At 49.3% G+C, this 15689-nt stretch overlaps 1 protein-coding gene across 1 annotated transcript in view; it reads left to right on the top strand.

Annotated features, from left to right (window-relative positions):
- Positions 1-15689, top strand: part of FRMD4A (FERM domain containing 4A) — a 134357-nt gene extending 118668 nt beyond the window's left edge. The window contains exons 16-23 of the mRNA XM_010580959.1: positions 2357-2585; positions 3779-3835; positions 4318-4555; positions 4983-5147; positions 6964-7823; positions 10363-10459; positions 12234-12305; positions 14387-15689. Coding sequence (XP_010579261.1) covers positions 2357-2585; positions 3779-3835; positions 4318-4555; positions 4983-5147; positions 6964-7823; positions 10363-10459; positions 12234-12303 — 1716 coding nt within the window. The 3' untranslated portion in view covers positions 12304-12305; positions 14387-15689. The remainder of the gene's footprint in view (positions 1-2356; positions 2586-3778; positions 3836-4317; positions 4556-4982; positions 5148-6963; positions 7824-10362; positions 10460-12233; positions 12306-14386) is intronic.

Here is a 15689-nt window from a genome sequence, read left to right on the forward strand (position 1 = left end):
TCAGCCAGGGAATTAACTGTTTGTCGTTTTGTTGGCATTTGCCTTCTGCTGAAAAAATAAACAGCTGGAGCTTTTTAGTTTTGTTCTCAATGGAGCCTGGGAGAGGAATTCCACCAAAGTCAAATATTCATGAACTAGCACATTTAATTAAGCTTTTCAAAGGGAAGCACAGCTTAGCTGAGTTACTCCTAAAACCCCTGCAGTCTGTTGGCTGCTCAGTTATAACCTGATCTCCAGCTTCCCCAGATCTTACTGCTACATGGCATCTTTTGTGGCCAGTGGGTGAGGAATCTCCTTACTCCAGTAGCAAGGTTAGGTGGGGAGACCATGAAGGTAAAGCAGCTCCTCCCTATTGCAGGCACTCTGCCTTTTGGCATCAGCAATCCAAACACACTGACTCAGCTTTTCTCTACCTCCCTTTTCATCTGTCAAACTTTAAGACTATGTTGAAAACCATAAATTTCTGTTCTCGAAGAATGATGTGTTTATTTGGCTGCCAGTTTGAGAGCATTTAGAAAGTCCAGTGATGATTTTCATGTGCTTTTCAGCAAGTGCAAACACTAGAAACTCAATTTAAAACAAAAGGTGAAATACTCCCTCAGTCATGTAAATTCAGGACTGATATTACCAACTGTGACAAGGACCTGAAGCAAGGCACTTCCATCTGAAGGCAGATGATAGCCCTCATTTTCTGAGGCTTTATTTATAGGGGCCTCACTGGAAGAAAATAGACAATTATGGCTGGGAGGAAAATTAATATGTTTTTTCTAAGATATACTGGATGATTTAGAACTGAATCTGTGAAGGTCTGAAATGACAGCTCACATCAACTCACCGTACCTTTAGTAAGAGCTTTGTCAGAGCAAGACTTGCAGGGAAGGGTCCTATTGTATTTCTTGGTAATCACCTCTACCTAGTCCAGAATTCCTGACTCTGGGAAGGATTTTACCAGAAGACAGCAAATCAGGTTCCAGGCCTTAAAACTCCATGGTGTTAAATTCACTTTTAGTAAGTTTAGCACTGATAGAGCTTATAAACACTTCAAAGCAAAAAGGGATCTGTTAAAAAGATGGGGGGGGTCAGTTCAGTCTTCAGTAAAGTGAGGGAAATGATAGTTATAGTTTTCAGGCAATGCTGACTCACCATTGACAGCAAAGGGATTTTTTTTAAGCCAGGAGCCCAGAATAAAAGCTCCAGAGAACGACTTCAGTCTGATTAAATCCCACAGCATCACCTCTTGCAGCATACACTGCCGCTAAACAAAGAGAAAGGATTTGAATTTGCGTAACGGAGATCTCTGTGAATATATGGCTGTCAGTGTTTGCGATCTGAACTCCCACCATTCACTAAAAGTAAAAAAACTTGTCATTTTTTCCCTAATTTGCAATGTACTGTGTTCCCCTTTCTCACAGACTAACACCAAAAACTCCATTAAGCTGGGGAAGGTAGCCAGATCCATTGCAGATTAGCAAGTACCTTTGAAGCTCACAGCTTGGTGTCCCAGTGCAGACCAGAAAACTATATCAGCTTCTGCATTGGCATAAATTGGGCTAAACCCCTTGATTTTGGAGGATAACTAAAAAACAGTAGGTAGCTTCCAGGGTACACCTGGTTGCATTTAAAAACTCAGCTGAGACCCTGCAAGGGCTAATGTTGGAGACACTAGTCCTTTTTTGCATACAGAAAGCTTGCTGTTACACACTGCTCACTCTGAAATCACCCTCCTGGCTTGTAACTTGAGGAGATAGTTTTCTGGTGCAATCAGTTGCAGCAGCCCATAATTACTTCAGCTCATACTCTCCCCTGGACTTTGATGGCCATACACCAGGGAGGAATTAGCCCATCTTTAGCTTTTTTACCCCAAAGAGTTTGGTGGGTGCCAAGCAAACCTGTCAAGACGGTTAAAGCTGTAGCTTTGCATTGATACATAGCACTGATATCAAATGGGGCTCAAATATGGAGATGGGAAACAGGGAAAAGGAGCAGGTGGGAGGCAGGTGTTACCCATAGATGGGTGTAAAAAGATTAATGTGTCAGCAGTAGAGCACTGTTGAACTAGGCCATACTGAACTGCATGAAAAGCCAAACAGCACAGCAGGGTTAGGGCTGGAGCACACATGTCCTCCTTGTATGGGTCATCCCTTCCACCATCTGTGCTCCCAGGCACTCGTGTGAGCAGATGAAGGTGAGGTGTGTATGCTCAGGGAGGCCCTGAGATGAGGGAAGCAGCATGATCGTGGATGCTTTGCTGATGGAGAGCCTTGGTTGGAGGCCACTGGCCGGGTTCAGGGGGAGCTTCCCCATAGCTGGGCCGGGGGAGTTTGGTGGTAGGCAGAATCCACTTGCCTTTCCCCAGGAGGCAGAGCTGGAGCGCCTGGAGAGGGAGTTTGCCATTCAGTCCCAGATCACGGAGGCTGCCCGGCGCCTGGCGAGTGACCCGAATGTCAGCAAAAAGCTGAAGAAACAGAGGAAGACATCCTACCTGAACGCACTGAAGAAACTGCAGGAGATTGAAAATGCCATCAATGAGTATCGCATCAAATCTGGAAAGAAGCCAACTCAGAGAGCCTCCCTGATCATAGATGGTAAGTGGGACTTAGTGCCCACGGCATCATGGAAGGGTCTGTGGAGGGCAGGGAGCAAAATTATTGCCTTGAAGCACAGATTTCCTCTCCCTTCTCTTCCCTCTCCTGTCTGGAAGACTCCACAGGTGCTGGCAGTCAGGCTGTCCTCCCATACCAGCGTGCTGTCAGATGGGTGTCTGGGCTGCACACTATGCATTAGGGATGTGCTGGTTCACAGCACAAGAAGCAGTGTCACACTGTAGATTATAAGTGTGTCAGGAAAGCAGACTGTGACTCCTTTGTTCACCTATAAAATTGCTCTGTTAACATCTCCTCCAGAGTGGTGCTGTACAAACGTAATTAATGTCAGCAGAGTGGGGTGAGCTCTCTAGCTGAAAGGCATCTGTAAAATCAAAGTGGTAGCAGTGTCATTGCTGTGTTCAAGTGCTTTTTTTCTTTTTCTTTTTTTTACAATGTAATTCTCAGGGCACTGTATGGTTTACTGGGTTGTTGATTGGTTTTTCATGAAATCCATTAACTTTCCACCGTGATTCTTTCTCCCTTGCTGATTTTGCCCTTTCCCTTTGACTTGCAGAGCTTTTCTCTGTGCCTTTGTGTCAGGAACTGAGATTAGAGCTGCTGTATTTGTGATCTGGGTACCAAGTTGCACCACAGTCAGGGATAACAGACAGCTGTGAGGACACGGGATGGGAGAAGCAGCTCAAATGTGTGCACACCAAGGATGTGAGAGCTTCTCCTGCTGCTACAGAGGATGCTCAGAAAGCGTTTCCCTGAATTACACAAAACTGGTACCTAGTGTGAGCCTTTAGTTAGCAACAGGATGATCATTTTAAGAAGGCGGAGATAAACTCAGAGTCCTTAAAGCCCAAGATACAAATCTCACTAATGGCACCATGCCATTTTGCATCCTCTGGGGATCTCAGCTCTCTGTTGTGACTCAGTCTTAATCCCCATTAATTGAAAAGAGTTAGCAGCTCCTTGAAAGGCAGTCCGCTAGTGAGAGACCTGGCCTGCAGCTCTGCCCTCCGAGACTGAGAGTGGGCTGAGTCAGTTGTTTATAGGAATCTTGCCTCTCAGCTATGTGAGGAGGAAGACGTGGGTGACTGCTTAAGGCTAAGACTCAGTGGAGTTCAGCACTCAGTCACTGCGATTCTCAGGGCCATCTGACCATCTTTGTATTTTCTTCTCTTCAGAAGGAAACATTGCCAGTGAAGACAGCTCCCTCTCAGATGCCCTTGTTCTGGAGGATGGTATGTTGGCTGCTGTATGTTGTAGCGGGCAGGAAGGCAACAGGGAGGGATGTGTGAACTCCTGATTGACACTCAAAACGGAGGAACTGTTCTGTGTAATAATCCACTCGAATATCCCAGTAGCGAAAATGCTTGGTTTCCCCTGACCACACATTGTAGTCAGACATCAGGCCCAGAGCAGTAAGTATTGCTGTGGTTACTGCTCTGAATTCTTTCAAAAGACAGTCCCAGAATGCCCCCTTATTTTCTCTTAAGGTTTCAATTGTTTTAATGCATCACACGCTCTTGCTGGCCATTCCTTCCCAAAATGGGATTGTCAGGCGGTGCACTTCTGAAAGTCAGGTCTTCAGGTTGCTCCTGAACACAACCAGGGGAAGCGGGATAAGGAAGCAGGCTCTGGAGGTGCGATGGTGTCCCCCAGAGTTGTGCTGCCATTGGAGGTATCGCACAGCCATCACCTCTCTCCCTTCTTCTCTTCACAGAGGATTCTCAGGTCACCAGCACAATATCCCCTCTCCAGTCCCCACACAAAGGACTCCCTCCCCGGCCACCCTTGCACAACAGGCCTCCTCCTCCACAGTCGCTGGAAGGCCTCCGCCAAATGCATTACCACCGCAATGACTATGACAAGTCCCCCATCAAACCCAAGATGTGGAGCGAGTCATCCTTGGATGAACCCTATGAGAAGGTCAAGAAACGCTCCTCACACAGTCATTCCAGGTGAGCCAGCTATCTTGAAGCTCCAGCACAGAGATATCCTCTGCTTTCAGGAGGGACGGGTATGAGCCCTTTCAAAATTTAGAAAGGCATTCCTTACCAAAAGGAGACTTTTAGGTGTTTTGGCCAATAGACGTATCATAAAAATAAGCTGCAGCCACATGACTGCTGCTTGGTATTTCAATGTTACTTTAAAAAAACGTTTAGAAAGGAAGGATGGTGGATCATCTGAGGGCTTTGACAGGGCTTGGCCTTGACCTACAGCTACTGCAGAAGCACAAGCTCTGGGACGCAGCTGAGAGCAGCAGCTGACCCAACTCCCGCTGACCCCCGCAAGATCACAGGCACGTGCCTGAGATCTGGAAAGAGGCGTGGGAGCCCCTTCCCCAAATTCCTGTCCGGGAACTGAAGCGGGGTGTTTGCTCCACAGCAGTCACAAGCGGTTCCCCAGCACTGGGAGCTGTGCCGAGGCGGGAGGGAGCAGCTCGCTGCAGAACAGCCCCATCCGGAGCCTTCCCCACTGGAACTCCCAGTCCAGCATGCCGTCGACGCCCGATCTACGGGTACGCAGTCCACACTACGTCCATTCCACGCGGTAAGTCTTGCCGGCTCTGGTCTCACCTTGCATACCCTGAAATTAATATTCTTTGCTTTATCCTTCCCCCAGGATATGAATTAATTCCCAGTTCAGGAAAGGACACAAACCAGTCCTATTCACATACAAAGCTTGTGTACTGTTGCCAGTAGGGAATCTCTCCTGAACTGAGATCTTGAAATCACTTCAGATAAACATGATCCTGCCCCTCATGTCTCCTCAAAGTAATCAAGCTTTTCTTCCACTGGGACCTTTCATCTCGGGGACTCTATAGGCGCTACAAACCCCGTGCCACTTTTAAAAGGGATGTGGTGCTACTGCTAAATTCTGCAGTAAATTCCTCCATGGATCCAGCTGGAGAGAACACATTGTTTACTTGTCTGATGCAAAATGTTGGGTAGTGTTAATTCTCTCTCATAGATAAAATGTTTGCACATGTGTGATCTTATGTGGAGAGACAGCCTGTATAAAGCAATTCACCTGAGGATCCAGGTGGCAGTGGAATAAGCCCAGGGTTGACAGACAAAAGAGGTGAAGTGTGTAAGGGAGGTGATTTGATGTGTGTGGCCCAATTTGACTCTAATTTTCAGCAGGATTTCTACAAACCTTTCAGCTTCATTGCTGTTTTGCTCTTGTGGCAAACTCCATGGATACTGCAGGAAGCAGAGCTGAGCCAAAGCTGTGTGCTGTTAGGTATCCAGCCCTAAGGGGTAGTGCTAACATCATTTATCTCAGCATAAATCAAGAGTCATGCCAACACGTCTGACTTGGGCAGAGACTATATAAGGCATTAAGGCCCTGGGTTAAGTTCATTACAAGTTTTTGGCTAGGAGTACCTTTCAAGAGTGCAATGTTTGTTAACACTGGAGCTGAGCAGCGTGAGAAACTAGCCTGGCACAGTGCTTGAGAAGTGGCCTTGACCGGGTAGGGGCCATTCGGGTGTTTGAAACAGCCATTGCTCAGTCGGTGGCTCATTCATGAGCTGTGTACCCTGGCCTTGGCTGTCTGTCATGCGGGTGTGTGACTCATCACAGGGTGTTCCTGCTCCTTGAATGGATGGTTGAAGCTCTCTGAACAACCGGGGTGAATAGAGACCACCCAGACTTGGCTGTGAATCGAGCCTTGTAAACTTGCGATTCAGAGTGGTTGCCTGAAGGGCTGTCACCCACTGACAGTCTTAACACATGCTACCCATGGCTGAGCCCCAGTAAAAACTAGCTGCTTGACAGAGGTGACTTTTTCAAAGGCCAGTGGAGAAATCACTGCATTCTGGGCTAAGTACGGGCAGTCTGTCCGTCTCACAGCAGGTCGATTGTACCTGTGCAGAGCATTCACAAGCCACTTGCAAGGGAATCCCACCACCTTTGAGGCTAAGGTCTCAGGATTTGCATAGCTGGAGCAAGGTGACCCTGGTAGCACAGGGATGGTGCTGATTCAAACAGCTCTGCCACAGGGCCACACCAGCAAAGCTGGGGCTTGAGGTCCCCAGGTTTTGCCCTTCAGACTGGGTCCTTCCCAGGGTGGCAAGCCACAGAGGAATTGGGCTGGGCAAGGGTTTGTGTCCCACATGGTGCTGCAGACTGAATGCCACCACCAAGGAGACTGGAGAGGAACAGGAATAGGACCTAATCACCCCAAACCTTACAGCAGGGAAGCAGGTTCCTTTGCAGGCAGCAGCCCCATGCAGTGCTGGAGGGGTCCAGGTTTTCAGTGCCCTCAGATTCCTTTGCCTGTGAAGCTGGCCTTGTGTGCAGGGGATGGGGAGTGCTTCGTCCTGTTGACTTACCAGCCTGGATTTTTTTCCTGGTACTTGCAGGTCAGTAGACATCAGCCCAACCAGACTGCACAGCTTAGCTCAGCACTTTAGACACCGGAGCTCCAGTTTGGAGTCACAAGGCAAGCTCCTCGGCTCAGAAAATGAGACGGGGAGTCCTGATTTCTACACCCCAAGGACTCGTAGCAGTAATGGCTCTGACCCCATGGATGACTGCTCTTCCTGCACCAGCCATTCCAGCTCTGAGCACTACTACCCAGCTCAGATGAACCCCAACTACTCCACCCTGGCAGAGGATTCCCCATCAAAAGCCAGAGAGCGGCAGAGGCAAAGGCACAAATCAGCAGGCAACCTGGTCTCTTCCAATTCAGGGAGTATGCCCAACCTGGCTGCGAGGAACGGGACGGGGCATCACCGCGTCTACCTGCACAGCCAGAGCCAGCCCTCCTCCCAGTACAGGATCAAAGAGTATCCCCTGTACATCGAGGGCAGCTCCACACCCGTGGTGGTGCGGAGCCTGGAGAACGACCAGGAGGGACACTACAGCGTGAAAGCACAATTCAAAACCTCCAACTCCTACACAGCGGGGGGGATGTTTAAGGAGAACTGGCACGGGGATGAAGTGGACTCGGTCAGGCTCACCCCCTCCCGCTCCCAAATCATAAGGACTCCATCTCTGGGCAGGGAGGGCCATGAGAAAGGCTCGGGTAGGACTGCCGTGTCGGACGAGCTGCGGCTCTGGTACCAGCGGTCCACAGCCTCCCACAAGGAGCACAGCCGCCTCTCGCACACGAGCTCCACTTCCTCAGACAGCAGCTCCCAGTACAGCACATCTTCGCAAAGCACCTTTGTGGCGCACAGCCGGGTCACGAGAATGCCTCAGATGTGTAAAGCAACATCAGGTGAGAGGTGGTCCCAGGCAAAGGGGCAGGAGGGACGGGGGCTTCATGCAGCCCGGATTCATGCCGGGCATTGCAACTCAGCTGGAGAGCAGTGCCAGACCATAGCATGCTATCTGGCCTTCACATGCTGCTCACCAAGCCTGTAGGCGTAACACTGGGGGGCAAGCCTTGTCCGAGACACTCACCGGCTGAGAATTTTTTTCCATGGAAGTCATCACTTTGCAATGATGGGCTCAAAAGACCGGGAGGGACTGAAGCCCCATTGTTGCCAGGTCTTTCCTCAGAGTGCAGTTGGGCTTTGGGTGATAGCACTAGAGGCCAAACGTGGAGAAACCATGGGGGGGGTCACTCTTAGTAATCACAGCAAGGGAGCAATGAAGCAAGCGGGGGCTGAGCACAGACTAGGGGAATGCATGTCCTCAGTGAAACACTAAAAGCATGAGAAAGGTTAAGTGGGGAGCATCCCAGCCCCTCCGCCGCCCCCCCCCCCCCCCGAAAATGTTTGAGTGATGACATCTTTGTGGAGTGCTGAGATTTGGTTTTCCCATGCAACTCCAGTAGCTGTGCTGATAATATCCTGAAATTCAGAGCGTTTAAGTTTGTGCAGTATTTTGCCTATCATGTACAGAGCTTTGCACTCCCCTGTGTTGTTAATATTAAATGGTAAGAAAACAGTCGAATTCATTAAACTGAATGTTTAACGTGTTATGAAACAGTCCAAGGTTAAATATTTACTGGCCATCAGTCACCGCTAGACAAGCCAGTTTGCACAGATCAAGAATTTGCTAAAAACTTGAATCCAGCCCCACATGGACAGGATTGCTGGTTAATGAGAGTTTGCACTGTGTCCATCCCCACCCCTCCACATGCATCAGCCTTGGCATGGGAGACACCATTGCTCCGGCCTCGCTCGCCACAGGCTCTCACAGCCTCCCTGAGCAGACCAGTGCATCATACACCCGTGCTGGTTGTTGGCCTTCTGACATCCCAGCATGGCACCTGGTCCACAGTGACCACTACGCTGACACTAGTGCAGCTCTGTACTTGCTGCCAACACCACGGTGGAGTCAGAGAGGCAGTTTGACACCAGGCTCTGTATGGGCCACCAGCAGCTGCCTGAGAAGAGGCTGGTTTATGTGTGATGCCAACGCTTGTAGGAGGCCCAGATGTGGACCACGACACAATTGAGTAGCTGCTGGAACCGTCCTGTGTCTCCATATAAAAGTCTTTAATGGGCATTTCTGTTCCACCCAGCGACAGAAAATGCTTGAACACTGGAAAGCTTTGCCTTGCTTAGCTTTAGAAACCATTCCAGTTCAGTTAGGTAATCGAGAACGGAAAATGGTGAGGTTGGGGGAGAACACGTAAAAACTGCTGTCAATCAGTCCATTCCCCCACCCAGCTGGGTCTTTAAATCTAAATGTGGTATCTGGGCAGCACAGTGGTAAGTGCTCAGTAATGACAGCTTGTGGTGACCAGTTGGCAGCATAGATTGGTTTTGTGTTCAGAGTCAGTTCCCAGTTACAGCTGTGGGAGGATACTGATCTCGGGGGCTGTTGGCTGTAAGGAGCAGATTAAAATTTGATTTTCCCTTGAAGTGTCATTTGGCAGTAGCTAAAGAATGTAACAGCACAGAAGGGGATGCCAGGTAGAAACACCCATCATTTTAGCTGAGTAGCCCTAGCTGATAGGTCTGCTGGACTTCACACTGTCCTTCAAAGAGGGTCATACTTCTAGGCATATATTAAATTTGGAGGGTCAACACTGTATGGACTTGAGGAAGGGGAAAGATCAGTCAGGTGGATTTCTTAGCTAGACTGTCACTGGGTAAAATCCCCCAAGAACCACTGCCAATGGTACATTTTCAGTTCAGCTTGCTCCTGTCTTCATTGAAGTAAGATAAGCCTTCCTCTAGTCCCATAGTAGTAGGGTCAGCAAAGCCCAACTTCAGTTTATTACAGATGCACAGTTAAAAGGTAGTTGTAGCTTTTGAAATCTTCAGAGCCATCTTCCTCCTTTGCACATGAAGCAGCGTACTTTTCCAGACTCTCACCAGTGCCAGCTCTGGCTCCTAGGGACACAGAGCATCTCCCAGCACCCCCAGAAGCAGGAGGCTGAGCCTGACAGGCAGGGTTCCTCCGGTTCAGGTCCCGTGGAGATGCGCAGCCAGGCCTGCCAGTCCAGGCAGCAGCAAAACCAATTAGCTTTCATGATGGGAGAGGTGGGGTGTTCCCAGGCAGGCTCAGGAGAGTCCAGGTGGTTGCATTCAGCTGGAGGCCGGGCTGAAACAAAACATTCCTTCAGAGCAGAGGACGGATCTGGCCCGTGACACGCAGCGGTGTCAGCAGTAGGCTGGCTGCTCCTGTGCTGCGTTAGGGCACAGCCATCCAGGAAAAGGATGAGGTCGGACTCCCAGGCTGTGTTTACCCACAGCCAGACAAGTTCCTGCTGGTCTGACAAGCCGACGCTTCTGAACCACCCTGACCCTTGTGCCCTCACCTCACCAGTTATTTTTCTTCACCCTTTGGTTGTTTTTCAGCTGCCTTACCTCACAGCCAGAGGAGTTCAACACCGTCGAGTGAACTAGCAGCCACGCCGCCGGGCAGTCCCCACCACATTCTCGCATGGCAGACTGGGTGAGTGTGGGATTGGGTTAGAAAATTCACCTCGCTCAGTGCTGGTGAGAAAATCCTCCCTGCACACAAGCAAAGGGAGAGCACAGGTGTGGGGAACGTTTTCCGGGTGCTCCATAGCCTACACCCGCACAGAGCATTTCCAGCCTCCCACCTGAGGTCTAGTTTAGGCTGACCAAGACATGGCTGTGCCATCCGTACCCAGCAGCACTACTCCAAGCAGGATCCCAGATCCACAGGGAAAGAAGCCTTGCAGGTTCTTCCCGCTTGGACAGTCTCCTTCCTCCAGTTTTCTGTAGGTCAAAAGAGCTGATCTTTTTTTTTAGGAACCATCACACTGGCTGTCCAGACTAAGGAGATCTTTGTTGTAAAGGCAAGGTTAGGTGCCTGCCATATTTGTGTGTGCAGCAACCACATGCTTCTGCTAGGTTTTCCCTAGCAGTGTGTCTTAATGACTATTAAGTGCATCTTTTTTCAGCTACCACTAATTTAACATGCTTCGCCAAAGCATGAGTGAGTCATTACATGCAGGTAGCCATTACTCATGTAAATATAGTAATTGGATTCTTTGGCACCTCTTTGTGAGGCAGGGAGTTCCAGGAGTAAACAAAAAGCCTTTTGCAAGCTCCCATGGGTATTCTCTAGCAATCTCCTGTAATTCTGTCCTGCCACATGAAATAAAGATCATTTCCAGATCCTGTCTAACTCAGCACATCCCAGATTTTTGCATCTAAATTGATTTGGTGAGATCAGCTAGAAAGTTTCAGACTACAGTCCTCAAAATACCACAGGCCCTAGAGGAGAAAAACAAATATGATCCCCTGAGTCGTGAATTGGGACCAGTAACTTTGCAAACATTTCACTGTGCAGCCACTGGAAACTCTCATGCTTTTTAATTTCTTCTGGTCATCTGTGACCACATTTGACCTCTGGTTTTACTCCAGCACTGCTCATGACTGCACTTTAAAATGGAGATGAGGAGAACCATAACCACAACCCCCTTAGGCCTACCTTGGATTTTAAATTCACACATTTGACATCCAGCCTCACATGGTCTTTGCGTGTGCTTCCAGCTTTAGAACAGGTGAATTTTCCTGGTCCCATTTCACAAAAAGTCAAGGGATTGCAAGATAGATAGGCAAAGTGGCAGCTATCTTTACTGTACACTGAAATTTCCACTATTAAGGGTTTGAGTCCAGACTCAAATCTTGCTGTCAGTCTCCAACCCAATCCTAATCCTGCAAATATCTCCATGATGATCAGAAGTAAAACTGGTGAGCAGCCAGCTGAGAAATCTGTTTGGAAAATCCCCACTTTTCTTATGTTTCCATTCAAGAAAACCCCCACACCCTGTCTCTCATAGCAAAAATGCATCAAGCCAAATTCTCAGCTGGTGAAAGTGAAGTTGCCTAGATTTCTGTCTTAGGCCCTGCACTAACAATCAGTGCAAAAAGAATTGGAGACAAATCAGCACTTATTTCATGCCTGAGCATAACACCCAAGGCGTATGTATAAATACAGTAGGAGCAGATAAAAGTTTGCCATCAGATGCACAACACAAACTCCCCCACTGCAGGAGCAGGCTGCACCCTCCCAGCACAACTCAAAAGATTGACAGTTCTCCCCAACATGTTTTTGTGTCACTAACTTTTTCTGAAGATGATTCACCAACTTGTTTCCCCACTGGATTAATAAGCTCGTAACAATGTCTGTGTCACTTCTTTTCTTTAACATTTCCTCTCTCCTCTTTCCTCCTTTTTTGCTCTCCTTTGTTCAGAGAAGCAACAGACAACTCACCCACTATGGATGAGTCTCAGTCTCCAACCCACCAAAGTACTGATGAATAGAGGTATAGTAAGGGAATGTTTTGTTCTTTCATCCTTCTGCCTTATAGTCCGTGAACACAGTGTGAATAACTGGCATCCCGCTGTCCCAGAGGAGCAGCCCTTTTAATTGTGTGCCTGTTTGTTTGGCAACAAGGCTTCCTTCAGCTCTTGGAAGAACAACTTGAAAGCATCTCGAAGCCCTCTCTGTGCCTTTTCAGCAAGTTTGCGGCTGTGGCACTTTCCCCTGTGAATAAGGACTTGGGGCCAGCCCGCCCTGCATTCGCGCAGAGGTTGAATGGGCACAGAGAGCAGGCGGTAGCGGCAAATTTGTGGCTGGGGACGTTTCAAAGCAGTGTGGGCATAGTGCTGCAGGGAGAGTCTGGGAGCAGCGTGGCGGCGTGACAAGTTTGGGTAAACAGGGGCCTCAGAGGACCTGGACTGAGCTCCCAGCAGCGCTCCAGCCATGGTGCCAAGCACCCCCTTCTCCTCCTTCCCTGCCACAGAGCAGAGCTGTGAAGCAGAGGCTGTTAGCAGCAGTGAGGTTTCATGGAACGAGGAGCAACCCTGGCCCTGTTCCTGTGGGAAGACAGAGGGGGAAGGGTGGAGGGAACAAAAAAACCCTCAGAGTATTTCTATTTTAATTAAACTGCTGTCGCTGTCTGACACTCTCATTTGAATCTACAACCATTCACAGCTGGCATCTGTCAAGTATTTCAAGCCCAGCTTTCTAGAGATAACCCATAAAACTCCGTACTGCAGCACAGAGCTGGGAGAGAAAGGCTCTTTAACATGCAGATGGCGATACCCTTGCTCAGGTTCCTCCTCGACACCGTCCCAGGGAAGCCACGTAGAAAACAGGGCAGAGGAAGCAGGAACTGCAGGACTGCATCAGGTGTGAGATCAGTCCTGCAGGGTGGGGAAGGAGCCAAGGAAGGAGTAGGAATCCCACAGTAAACAGACAGAAAACGCATCTCCCGCTTTTGGCCTCAAAACAGTCTCTAGTTTGGAAGCTGGTTAAAATCAAAGTGTGAGGGAGAAAAATCAATTCTGAATATTACTATGCAGATACAGCAGTCACTTTTCAAAATATCAACAAGATTTTGACCTCAGTGTTTTCTTCTGGCAAGGAGCTCTGCAGGCTAAGCCAGGAGCCGACCCTGATCGGAGCTCTAAGATAAATAGCAAAGAAAATTCTCATAAACTGTCTCATCTGCTCTGTGCAAGCAGACAAAAAGCCATGCAGCAAAAGAAGCAGTAGCTTGTCAAGAGAGGTGCCACAAGATGAGGACTAGGCTACCTATGATAAAACATGGTCTTTTCCACATTGGACCTGGCACCCTCTCACTAGTTGCTTCCTAGCTCATCCCTGGAAAGTCACGTAATGCTGGGATTGCCAGGTGATGCACAAGCCCCTGCCCAGAGCCCAAGTGCTACAGGAAAGCACCACCGCCCTCCTCCTCCCATGGTCCCACTAGGTACTGCAGTCTATGGCCAGGAGGGCTGCTCTGCAGCCTTGCTCCCTGGAGAGCATTCTACTAAAAATCTCGTTACCCCAGCTTACTACCAGGCAGGAAAGCAAGACAGAGCCTGTTAGGCAGGGCAGAGCACTGCTGCTGTACCTGGGGAGGGAAGAGGCAGCACACGGAGAAAGCGGCGGCAGCTGCGGTACCATGGGTGGTGGGATGGACACAGCCGGTGGGGGTTGGCCGCAAGCTCTCACCCTCCAGCAGCCGCTCTGCTCCCTTGTAGCGCATCCCACCAGCAGCGGGCTGAAAGCACAGCAGTTCTGCCCATTGCCATTCTGGCATCCAAAACTCAGGGCACCCTGGCTGCAGAGAGGCTGCTGGACCTCGGCTCTCTCCTGCCTCCTCGCACCGGGCAGGTTGCTGGGGCGAATGGGACTGCCGGGCAAGAGCAAACTGGGTCAAAGCTGGGTCCTGCGTGCTGAGCCCAGCCCAAATGTCAGCTCTGGGGGTACCTGCAGGATGCAGTGGGGTCTGTGAATATCCTGCGTTCCTTCCCGCCTGTAATATGATGTTTTATGCCCATGGCTGAACTTTCCAGGAGCCCTCGTTGTCCTAACGAAGTTTCCTTTCTCCTGCAGGAGCTACAACGATAGCTGTTTCCTGGATTCTCCCCTCTATCCAGAATTAGCAGATGTCCAGTGGTATGGGCAGGAAAAAGCCAAGCCTGGGACTCTAGTGTGAACCCCTGACCTCAAGTTAAATCACATCAATGCCATTCTGAGATCACCTCACTGCCTCTCATTTGCCTTACCCAGATGCACTGTCACCCAGCACCAGCTTCAACTCTAAGCACTTTTCTCACGATGCAATTCAAGACGACATTTACAGAACACTGGCCCTGAGACATCCACCGCGACAGCGACGGACCGCAGCGCATCCCATTGCCAGACTGGTGCACATCCCTCCCACGGCCTGCAGGGCAGCGGGTGCAGATGAGCAGCCATCTTAATAGTCAGTTGGCAATTTAAAAATTGATTTTCCTTTGAAACGATGGAAGCCCTTCAAGGCTTACATCAAATCTTACTGTTCTGTGGCATGTAACAGCAGTAAGATTTCCATGACGTGCGATCTGAAGCCAACAGAGCATTAGTTTAAAGGGGGGGGAGGGGGGTAAAATGGGACAGAGGCTGAGAAATGGATCTCGTAGTCCTGAAAGTGCATCTGTTATGTAATAGTAAAATATCATCACTTCGAGGATGTGTCAGAGCCTCGCAATCAGACCTGCGCTGCCAAAGATCGCCACACCAACATTGGCAGGATGAGTTTGCTCAGCAAGTTCTAGCTACAAGAACATCGCTCTCATTTAACTCGATGGCAGACACGACCACCTCCTGTAAAACGGCACTTCCTTCTTCGCTTTGAGCCCACCTACATGCAAGTAAAATAACCCAATGTGCTGAAGCCACACTGGAGGTCTGGGCTGGTATCACAGCATCGCTGTCTACAAGCTACTATTAAACTGGACAAACAAGGTTTACAAAGGCATTATCTAAAGCGGAGGCAAGTACTGCTACTCACAGCATCTCTGTGGCTGCCACAGGTTGCACACCAATACATAGAGAGGTTGGGGTTGCGTTGGTTGTTTTTTAATGCTCTGATGAAGATAAAAATTGCCAAAAAAACCCTTTCTACAAACCGATACAGCCAATAAATTCCAATCGATTTCCGCACAAAGCATTAACGTGAAATCAAAGGGAAAGCACATCGCAATCTAATTGACACGGTAAAGCTGCATTAACATATCTCTTCCACTCATCTTCCCTCCTTTAGCACCAGTGTAGCAAAGGGCTCGTCACCCCGTGTACTGCTGTGTGGGAGAACCGGTCTGTCGGGAAGAGGAAAAGCTCCGCAGCGGGGTTGAACAACCAGCAGACTAGGCAA

This window comes from Haliaeetus leucocephalus, unplaced genomic scaffold (genome assembly GCF_000737465.1).
Source record: "Haliaeetus leucocephalus isolate CR32 unplaced genomic scaffold, Haliaeetus_leucocephalus-4.0 Scaffold751, whole genome shotgun sequence".
Classification (NCBI taxonomy): Eukaryota; Metazoa; Chordata; class Aves; order Accipitriformes; family Accipitridae; genus Haliaeetus; species Haliaeetus leucocephalus.